General features: G+C 46.5%; 1 protein-coding gene across 1 annotated transcript in view; it reads right to left on the bottom strand.

Annotated features, from left to right (window-relative positions):
* LMBRD1 (LMBR1 domain containing 1) overlaps positions 1–11545 on the bottom strand; it is a 223701-nt gene that overhangs the window by 162718 nt on the left and 49438 nt on the right. Inside the window, exons 4-5 of the mRNA XM_006016640.3 lie at positions 8904–9001; positions 5835–5902 (exon numbers count right to left, since the gene is read on the bottom strand). Coding sequence (XP_006016702.1) covers positions 5835–5902; positions 8904–9001 — 166 coding nt within the window. The remainder of the gene's footprint in view (positions 1–5834; positions 5903–8903; positions 9002–11545) is intronic.

The following is an 11545-nucleotide window of genomic DNA, read 5'->3' as shown; positions in this document are numbered from 1 at the left end:
GCTTTAAGAAAAAGTCTGAAAACTGCAGGAAGCCTCAGAAAAATGTCTCTTCACAACAGAAAAATCATTTTAGACTAGAATAAATCTACATAAAGTATTTACTCAATTAAAGGGACAAGGCTTTTCCTCTCCATTTAGCATGGGGTGTGGAGGGAAGCCCCTCATCTTCAAATCCAGTACAAAGTGCTGGTGGCAGACAGCACTGCTGCAGCTCTGGCTCTGACCCCAAATCCAGGTCAGGGCTGGCACCACAACAGCTGCCTGCCCCGTACCACAACCAGCATTCCCCACCTCCCCTGCTGCACTGCATTCCCCCTTACCTTTGCTCTACCTTCACCGCTACCTGGAGCACCACTGCTCCGGGGCCTGGCTGGGGCTGTGCTCAGTAACCCAGGTTGCAGCTGGAATGGAGCCTGCCAGAGCACAGGGAGGGAAAGGAAAAGGGGAAGGGGAAGGTGAAAGGGCAGGCAAGGGGTAGAAACTTTGTTTTGCAACCCTGACCTAACCTTGGCAAGCAAAAGCAGTGGTAGGAGCTCAGGACCTAACAGGGTTGCATGTGGGGACAAGGCCAAGCCCAAAATTTAAGTTTGGGAGAAGGGAGGTGGACTGCATGGTCTCCCCCACACTTCAAGTTGCACTGGTGGAGCTGAAGATGGAATTGAATTACTATCACCTGCCCCAGGGCCAATATTTGAACCTCCACACTTCTGATCAGGGAAAGGCAAGCCACAAAACAGGTCTTTGATTTCAGTAAATACAGTAGACAGATAGTGCCTCTAGCTACCTACTGGCAAGTACTTCTAGGTTTTTTGTTTGTTTGTTTGTTTTTTTTAACTAAAATTAACTACACTCAATAACAATTCTTTTTAATCTGAAATCTGAATAGCTTTAAAGAATTCAGGCTGCAATATTATACTTTAATAAAACAAACATCAGCACTCCATGACTACTAGACTATGCATTTCCACATCAAAAACCACTACTCTTAACAATTGAAGGGCTGAACTTTGTCTCAAGATGAAATTTTCCTATTTCCAAATAATTTCTAAAAAAACGCTTGAGAATCCTTTCCAATTTTTGTCATCTTCTTACCACCAGAATAACCAATAGTATTCCAAAATAGTATTCAGTAAAACTGAATACCGGGTTATTAAAAAAGAAATATACACACACAAATAAAATTAAATAAAAATCACATTCATGGGCAGAAATAGGGAGAATTTTGCCATGTCTCCAACAGTTACTGGATTTGCTGAATCTGTCAAGACCTCAGAACTAAAAATCTGGTTTTCAGCACACCTTAAAAACATCTCGTTTTTCATGTTTTAATGGCCAATTCTCCTCAGTAAGTCTGAACTAATTACTAGAAATGAAAGAAGCAGGATTTTGATTCCTGCTTTTCAATGGATAATTTAAAAAAAAAAAAAATGTTCCCTCACTGGCATAATGTATACAGCCTGAACTTATGCCAATCAAACATAGTATAAACTAAGAGGCGCAGCAATATATTGGTTGCCTACTGGATCAGTGCTAATAAAGAGGGAAATTGCATTAATTTGCTATTGGCTTTTTTAGGCCGTTGTAGCCAATGTTTACCAATAATTCTGCCTTCTGGCCAGGGCCTTGGACACCTGGGTTCCTTCTTCCCTGTGGGACCATGGCCCCCGGGTGCCTCGGTTCCCTTAAGAAGCGGCAGGTTTCACCTTGCAGGCAGGCAGCGTTCTAGCCTACAAGGGGCCTTGCACTTGGGGCTGCCAGGAGCAAAAACTAAGGAGGCGGCAGGGGAAAGAGGGGATGAAGGACTGCTCCAACATTGATATCTAGCTCCTGGTTCGATTCCCCAGCTCTCTGATCATTTCCCCAGCTCTTCACAGGGGGCACAGGCCCCTGATCTGTGCACGGGGTTTCAGCAGGCTGCCACCGCAGGCTGGGGCCAGTGGCAGAATACCAGGAAGACTGAGGTGCTGTCATGGACTCCAGCCTGCTGAAACCCAGCATGGAGATCCGGGGCTCTGCGCCCCCCCAGGAAGAGCTGGGGAATCCCTGCCGCGCACCCTGCCTCCACAGGGAACAGAAATCTGTGCCAGGGTTTCTTCCCCACCACCGTCTGCCCTGCACAGCCCCATGTCTCCAGGGCAACCCAGGGTTGGCAGCAGTGGGGAGGAAACCCTGGCACAGATATCTGCTCCCTGCTCTGCATTGTTTCCCTGCCCTGTGACCCAGCATGACAGGGATCAGAGATCCATGCGGGGGTCTCCTTGCCTGCATAGGAAGCAGCGGCCCTTCCCCTCGCCTGAACAAGCCACCCATGGCCCCATCCTGCTCCCCACTGGGACCCTGCAGCCCCTGGCCCCAAGCCCCATCGGGGTGGGTAGGGCTGTGCAAAGCTTCCCTTGCAGCCTGTTCAAAACAGATTTGAAGATTTGGCAGACCCAAATCCTCATAACAGATTCGGCTGAAACAAAACACCAAAATGGACAGTGATCCAAAACACCAAAATGAATCCCCTTCCTCCAAAACGGCTGAATCTGAAACCAAATCAAAACACAGCTGTTTCACACAGCTGTAATGGACGTGGCCAGGAATATAGTCAGGCAGCACGGAGAGCAGCTCCCTGCAGGTAAGTCTATGAATAGAAGGGGCATGTGAGGGGGAAGCTTCAGAAGCCCCCACAATGAGGAAGGAAGTGAGGCATGGGCTGGGGGGCACCGCCCAGCCAGGGTGGTGCATAGGATCCAGAGCCAAAGTGGGATGGAGCCACAGGCAGTTTGTCCAGGGGACATGGGAGGCAGCTCCCCACCACTGCGTGCACCCCCAGGGGAGGCATGTGCCCCTGCCCCCCCCAGTTTTGTGTATAGGGTGGATGCGGGCTGCTCACTGTGGGCATGGGTCTCTGCTCTGCTGCCTCTCAGGATGCAGCAAGTTGTGCCTCCCACTGCCGAGCAAGCAACAGTTACAGCCAGTGTGGGGCTCCCAGGGCAAAGGCAGCAGAGCAGAGAGACCCAATCTCACAGTGGGTAGCCTGCATCCACCCTCGTCCTGCTCCACTTAGTGTCCCCATGCTTAAAAATGGTGGCAGCAGCACTTTAATTAAAGCTCATTCAACAATTTTTAGTTCAAGCACCCTCATCACCATTTAAGCGTTGGGATGCTGATGCATGTGAAGCAGGAGGCTCCTGGAGAGCGTGCCCCCCCAAAAAAGTTTATTTAAATGTCAGTAATTTAAAATGCCAAATGCCTTACATTGTAAAAGTAAATTGGTTATCGGATCAGCATCAGCCAATATGGTTGGTTAATAATCAGCTATTGTATCAGCCAAGAAAATCTTAATTGGTGGACCCCTAATATGAACCATGGGAGTCACAGAAAAGTAGGTCTGGAAGGGACCTCCAGAGGTCTAGTCCGTCCCCTTCCTAAAGTAAGATAATCCGTATCCAAACTAACTTAAACAATCCATAGTCAAAACTCCATATAAAAGACTGTCAACCCTGACAACACAAACATTAACACTATAACTTACCACAGATAAAGCAGGGGGAACCACAGCAGCAAGCATCCTGCTGTTATGAAATGTCAACATATGCTCAAGAGATCCCCAGTAAAGGAGCCATACCCCCACTGCAGAAGGCAAAACACCCCACAATCCATAGCATACCAATCTGATGGAGTAAAATTCCTTCCTGACCCCAAATATGGCAATCAGTGACCCCGAGTGGACAAGCAAGACACGCTAGGCAGGTAACTCTCGCTTTGGGCCCAGTAGGAGCACTGGCACACCCCAGACAAAATCCCCAGCCTTGACTGTAGCCAATGGTGGATGACTCTTGAGGAAGGCTTAAATATCAAGGCATGGAGCAGAAAAAAAAAAATTAAAAAAAAAAATAAATAAGTGAGAGAGGTGAGGAAGGGGAGGGTGCAGGGATGACCAGCAAAGCTCAAAGGCACGGAGAAATTAAAATATAGATATAGGTATGCCCAAGTCATCCACAGCCTCTTCTTGAATACCTCCAATGATGGAGGGTCTACAGCTTCCCTAGCAGTTTTATTCCATTGCCTCGCTGTTCTAGATGTGAGAAAAGGTTTCTCTGGATAGCCAATCTACTTATTTTGCTGCAACTTCAAGCCATTGGTCCACATCATCTTCTGCAGCAAGAGAAAAAAGGTCCTTTCCCTCTTCTTCGTGGCAGCCCTTCAAGTGTTTGAAGACTGCTCTCATGTCCCCTCTGCACCTTTTCCACAAGCTGAACATGCTTAGCTCCTTTGGCCCCCTCACATACAACTTGCCTTCCAAATCCTTGATCATCTTCATTGCCCATCTCTGGATCTCCCCTAACATTTCCACATCTTTTTAAGTGTGGAGCCTAGAACTGCACCCAGTGCTCTACATGAGGTTTAACCAGTGCCAAGTAGAAGCACTATCACCTCCCGCATCTTGCGTCTAATGCTTTTATTGACGCATCCCAAAAAAAAAAAATCGCATTTGCCTCGTGTGGCTACATCACACTACGATTCATACCGAGTCTGTGGCCTACCAGGACTCCCAAGTCCCTTTTCCACAGTGCTGTCATCCAGCCAGGTGTCCCCCAGTTTGCATTTGTGTTTTTTGATTATTCCTCCCAAAATGTAGCACCTTTTAATTTTTTCTCATGTAACTTCATCCTGTTATCTCTAGCCCAACTTTCCATTCTGTTGAGATCTTTCTGAATTGCACTCACATCATCCAACATGTGTATAATCCTTGTCAGTTTTAGGTCATCTGCAAACTTGCTCAAGAAGCTTTCTATGCCAGCATCCAAATTATTAATGAAACATGTTAAACAGCAACAGGCCCAGGACAGGCCTCTATAAGACTCTACTTGAAACCTCCTCGCATTCTGACATGCACTTATTCACAATTACCTTTGACTTGCAGCTACTGAACCAGTTACCTATCCACCTAGTAGATGTTTTCTTCGAGCCCACATTTCTCCAATTTGTTTATGAGACGGTCATGCAGGACCCTGTCAAAAGCCTTGCTGAAGTTGATAAACACTATAGCAACAGCATTCCCTTCATCCACCCAAGTAGTTACTTCAGTAAAAAAAGGAGATCAAATGTTTGACAAGCTTATGATCACCTTTCCTCCTCTAAATGCTTGCAAATGGCATCCTCTGGAATACACTCCAGTAACTTCCCAGGTAATGAGGTGATCCTAACCAGTTTATAGCTCTGTGAGGCCCCCTTCTCACATTTTTTAAAACAAGAGCACTACATTGGCCCTTTTCTAGTCCAGTGCCATAATTCACATGTGTACATACATTAAATAAACCAAGACTACATGATTATATCAGTACAAAGAAAAAGAATCCCTGCTTGGGAAAACATTAAGTTTTAACCCTTAATACTTGCATGATTTCCTGAATCAAGGCATTAATTCATAAAATTATAAAGTAAAGTAAACAAACTAGAAATTAATATACACTAGGGTTGGTATCTATTTTAAACTGTAAACTTAAAAGTAAGTATAGTCTCTCATAAGAGTGTCTTCAGTTACAATCAGAAGTAAGGTAAAGTTAAACCTGCATTTATACCTTTACCTCTGTTCCTTGGAGTTTAGGCATTAAGATACAGCAAGCTAAATAGTTTCACATTTAACAGACTGAGGAATTCTTAATGTTCTTAGAGCTGAATAGTATAAAAAGGTCCTTTGGAGGAATTAACATCTGCTCTATCTACCCAAGCTTATTGTTGTATAGGCCAAAAATACTTTGATTATTTTTTATTACTAAGTATTTATTTCCAACAATAATAATCTGATCTATCTGTCTCCAATACATAGAAAGGTCTGTACTTACCCAATTAAAAGAAGAACTGTGCACACCACAAGAAATCCCAGAGAATACTTGAGTGCAGTTTTGACCTGCTGTAGATCAAAGCAAACATTAGTTTATTTGACATAATGAAACTAAAAAGCATTTGGCCAAACAAATCCAAGTAAAGTTACATTACACATTTAGCATGACATGCTTTTTTTTTTTTTTTTTTTTACTTAAAAGATTTACATGAAATTCAGTGAAGCAGCATATTAAGAATTAAGATTCACTTCAGATGCAAATCTTGCATTTTGTCATTAAGGGATATCAGTCATTAAGTTCTACCCAAGCTGTTGGCGATGGAAATAGAACTACTCTGGCCATATTGGTTATATTATTCAATGGTGTAAACAATGACTTTCCCTATTTTGCTTGTAGTGGAAACATGACAAGAAGCCTCTGTTTAGAAGTGGACATGAAGCGATTAAAAAAAAAAAAAAACAAAAAAAAAAACAAACACAAAACACAGAATCATACAAAATTAGGGTTGGAAGGGCCTTCTGGAGGTCATCTGGTCCAACCCCCTATTCAAAAGGGGGATCATCCCCAACTAGATCATACCAGCCAAAGCTTTGTCTAGCTGGGTCTTGAAAAACTTCCAAGGATGGAGATTCTACCACCTCGCTGGGTAATCTGCTGTTCCACTGTTTTACTACCCTCCTATTGAGAAAGTTCTTCTAAATATAGCTAACTAACTTAAACTTGCCTTGCTGCAACTTGAGACCATTGCTCCTTGTTCTGCCATCTGCCACCACTGAGAACTAGAGGTGCACTGATGTATCAGGTCACATATCAGATCGACACTAACAGGAAAGTTAACATTGGAAAAAAAAAGCAAGCAGATTGCCAATGATGTCACCAATAAGCATTGCATGCATGCATGCGTGCAGCCGCAGCATCCATGTGGCCAGGAATGCAGGTCTGGTGGCTTGGAGAACAGTATGCAACTGGTGAATTCGTTGGGAAGGGCAGGGGCATGGGGGACCAGATCAAGGCCCCCTGGTGAAGGAAGGAGTGGGGCTGCGGCAGCCCAGCCAAGGCAGTCTATGTGACTGTGGGGCACGGCAGGGGGGGGTGAGACAAGGAGGTGGGCAGGGGGTGGGTGGCTCTGCTGCTGCATGCACCCCCCAACGGGGGCATGTGCCTTCCCCAGATGTTGCAGGGAAGAGGCTGGCTGCCCAATGCAGGCTCGGGACAAAAGGGTTGCACCAGCCTCTTCCAGGAGTGTGGGGCTGGGCTCGGGCTGTGCTCGGGGCAGACTAAGCTGCACGGGGTGGGCCACAGTGGCACTAGGGGAGGCTCCCCGTAGCCCCCCAAAGCCCTCCCTCCTAGCACTGCCACCCACCCCACACAGCTAAGTCTGCTCTGAACACACAGTCCCAGCCCAGCACCCCCACCAGGAGAAGGCTGGTGCAGCTCCTGGCCCTGAACCTGCAGCAGGTAGTCCACCTCTGCCCTACACACAAATCCACGTGGGGCACATGCCCTGCCATGCCTCCCCCTGGGGTGCATGTAGTGGCAGGGAGCCACCCACAGCTCTGCCCCACGCACCGTGGTCGCATTCACTGCCTGGCTGGGCAGCGCCTGCTCTACTCCCTCCCTCACTGTGGGGAGCCTCAATCCATCCCCCTACACCCATTCCCTTCGACAGACTTACTGGCAAGATTCTGCTCTCCAAGTTGCCAGGCTGCATTCCTATGAAATCAGCTATGGGATTGGTATCAGCCAAGAAAAATCTTTAAATCAGTGCACACCTAGTAAGAACAGTCTAGCCCCATCCTCTTTCAAATCTCCTTTCAGGTAGCTGAAGGCTGCTATTAAATGCCTTCTCAATCTTCTCTTCACTAAACTAGAACCCAGTTCCCTCAGCCTCTCCTCACAAGTCATGTGCCTTAGCCCCTGAACCATTTTTGTTGCCTTCTGCTGGGCCGTCTCATTTGTCCACATCCTTTCTGTAGTGGGGGGCCCAAACCGAACACAGTACTCCAGACATGACCTCACCAGTGTTGAATAGAGGGGAATAACACTTCTTTTGACCTGCTGGCAACCATTCCTACCAACACAGCCCAGTATGTCGTTAGCCTTCTTTGCAACAAAAAGACACTGCTGGCTCATTCAGCATATTGTCCACTGTAACACCCAGGTTCTTTTCTGCAGAGCTGCTGCCCAGCCAGTCGGGCCCCAGCCTGTCCTTAAGACGGAACAATCCCATGCACAAGTCAGGACTTCACACTTGTCCTTGTTGAACCTCATGAGATTCCTTCTGGCCCAATCTTCCAATTTGTCCAGGTCACTCTGAATCCCAGCCCTATCCTCCAGGGTATCTATTACTCCTTCCAGCTTGGTGACACCTGCAAGCTTGCTGAGGGTGTACTCTATGCCATCTTCCAGATGTTTGATGAAAACAGTGAACAAAACCAGCCCTAGGACTGTCCCTTGGGGCACTCCACTTGATACCAGCTGCTAACTATGTATTGAGCCATTGATTAGTACTCTCCAAGCCTAATGCTCCAGCCAGTTTTCTATATACCTTATAGTCCCATTCATCTAGCTCTTACTTCCTTAACATCCTTGCAGGCAAGCTGTGGAAGACTATATCAAAAGCCTTGCTAAAAATCAAGGTACAACACATCCACTGGTCTCCCCACATCCACAGTGCTAGTCACCTCATCATAGATGAATAAAAAAGGCCTTCCTACATATTGAAAATGGGAGGTTACTACCAATGAGAAGGGCTTCAAGCTAAACTTAAAATTTCAGCTAACAGGTTGACAACTTCAACAATACACACATTTATGCAATCCACCCTTATGAAATCTTTGAGTCTAAGATGTGAGCTGAACTCCATGTTAACTTAAGCAGTCTTACTTCCATGTTGGAAAAATCATTAATTTAAAGATGTTTAACTTTTTTTTCTCTTAATGATTTTCAATGATTCAGCAAAAAATCTAATTGGCTAGACTTCAGCATTATTTGCATGTGTATTCATGGAGTAGTCGTATGCAGATTACAAGAGGGTAAAGAAAAAAAAAAAAAAAAAAAAAAACTTACTGAACATGTGTTGCTATCATCTTCTGCCTTCTCCTCATAATAAAAGTAGACAAAAGGGATCCACAAGAAAACACAGAATAGGATGACCGAGTATAAAGCTAGAAAAGAAAACATAGAAAAAGAATTAGTTATTGTATTGACACAAATACCAAGTGAGGTCTGTTCCCGCCCACCCCCGAATCAGTACAGATCAGGGGGGAAAAATGTGGCTTAGGTCAGCAGCCCCCTGCAGCAGCACCCAAATCCCGGCTGCCATCCATGAGGAGGTGGCTGCTGCAGCAGAGCAGAGCCTGGCTCCCCGCCCCCATGGGTTCAAGCTGGGGTGGGGCCAGGTCCCCACCTGTGTGCACACTCCCAGGCAGGCAAAGGGAATCCATACCCCCCAGATCTGTGCACAGGGCAGGTACAGACCTAACCTAGTCCTGAAACAGCTTAAATCTCCAGTAGCCCTAGACTAGAAGGTGTTAAAAAAGGATGGCAGAGTCCCATGACTAAACATTTCACATTTGTCAGTATGTGCTCAGAATGGGTACAAGTGTTCAGGCAGTTAATAATTTAATTACCATTTTAAAAAGCCAAAATTTCCTCCCAATATCTGGAAATAAGAGGGTTCCCACAATTTAAAGACGTAAGAGTTTCAAAACTTTTTTTCTTTAAGCTAAAGTTCTGGAGGAGTTAACACAAATTGGGATCAACTGCACCTCCTCCCTCCCCCATCAGCATTTGGAAGATCAAACCAGAAACATCAATAGAGATTGCCAGTTACTTTGGATGCTGACAGACATGCAGCCCCCCCACTAACTCATGGCACTTTATATAAAGCACCACAAGGTAGAGCGCCCCATCCCAACAGATGTTTACTTGTTAGGTCGGTGAGAGGGGAGAAGAGAAGAAAAAAAAAGATAAAGAGCTCTACTTTGGAGCTGATCGAACCCAAAGATCCAGCCTGCAGCCCCCACCCCCACATGCTACCTGCAAGAAGGGAGGGGGAGCAAGCTGCAGGCTGGGCAAGCAGGCCGGTGTGGGGAGGGGGGTGGGGAAGATGGCCCACATTGCAGGGAGGCTCTAATCTATCTTGACCCCACCCCCTCCCCGCAGCTCAGGCCAGGCAAACCCAAGCCTGCAAGCTTATTCCCTCTCCCTTCCTGAACACAGCACAGGCTGCATCAGCCTAGCCCCAATCACAGATTGGAGCAGCTTCAGGAACTTCTAGGCATCTTTACTAGTGCTCTGGGGTGGAGGGAGAGAGAAGACACTTTAGAGCGGCTCTTGGGACCTGCTCTAATTAAAACACACACAGCATCACATGTATTCAGTGTCCCACACTTCAAAATGGTGTCAAGGGAACTTTAACTAAAACTCATTTGACAAGGTTTAGTTAAAACACACCCAGCACCATTTTGAAAAGCAGGGACACTGAACATACATGACAGAGGCTGCTGGCATCAGGCTGCTCTGACATGTGCTAATTAGCACACGTCAGAACAGGCATCCAGCATATGTGTAGGTGCTCTGTTGCATAGGGTCAAAGTGGAGCACCTTCATCTGATCCCTTATTTGATGAGGGTTAATCAGCCACTTAAAATGCTCTGCAGCCATGCACAAGGTGTCACAGTATGACTGTAGTCAGCTCCTGAAAAGTGCTCTATGCAACAAATGTCACTTCTGTCTGCACTCTCAGTCACTGTCAATGATAGCCTTCAAGGCAGTAAATGCACTTTGAGGTGGTCCTGACTGATCCCAACTTGATATGATCTGCACAACCCTTTTTACACCCTTCTAAGCTGCATTGCTGCTTCTGTCATTAGGTAGGCAAGGAATGCACATAGCCTTACGGCCTTTTCCCTAGAATGAACCACAATTAAAGTTAAATGAGCTACAACTAACTTACAGTTATGTCCTGGAATTAAAAACCACCAAAACAACCATCACCACAACCCATATACCCTGACAACTGTTAGCGTATTTTATCCAGCATACTTCATAGGTACTTGAAGCAGGACAAAAATCGGTGTGAATATCTGTATGATGCAGGGACAAAGGCCTTCTCCTGAGAAAAAAAAACGCAATATCCCTTCACTTTTCCCCTCAGGCAGTAGTCCAAGACAACTGCTTGTACCCGTGCGTGCCGGGAGCGGTCTGAGGCCCTCAGGGGCGCGCAGCAGGCTGTGGCCAGCAGCCCTGGCACGCAGGTCGGGGAATGCAGGCCAGTGGACTAGAATTAGGCACGGACGCATAGCGGTTGATTAAAGATTATTTTACTTACACTGTAGATGGTCGTGGTGCAGGCAGGAAAAACTTGCTTGCGTTGCAGTTACAGACAGACACGTGGAGTTTGCTAGGCTCCACAACACAAACTCAAACAAGACCCACAGAAAACTCGAGCCTCTTGAAATAACTCGGACAGAGCTCTGGATACACACACACACACACACACGAAGCTTGCTAGGCTCCGTGGAACTTGCGCGCAGGGAAGGGGTTTGTCGAGGGATCGCGCTCGGCGACGGGGAGAGGCCAGAGGTTGATCAGACCCCTATAGCCTTCTTAAGGGCACACGCTGGGTCCGTTAGGCTCCGCAGCGCTTAGAGTTCTTCACGAGACGTGAAGTCCTCCTCCTCCACTAGATGGTTGTGGAGTCCTCC

The sequence above is a fragment of the Alligator sinensis genome, unplaced genomic scaffold (assembly GCF_000455745.1).
Source record: "Alligator sinensis unplaced genomic scaffold, ASM45574v1 scaffold499_1, whole genome shotgun sequence".
NCBI lineage: Eukaryota > Metazoa > Chordata > Crocodylia > Alligatoridae > Alligator > Alligator sinensis.
Note: the sequence above shows the minus strand (reverse complement) of the source record. Positions and strands in the feature narration are given on the sequence as shown.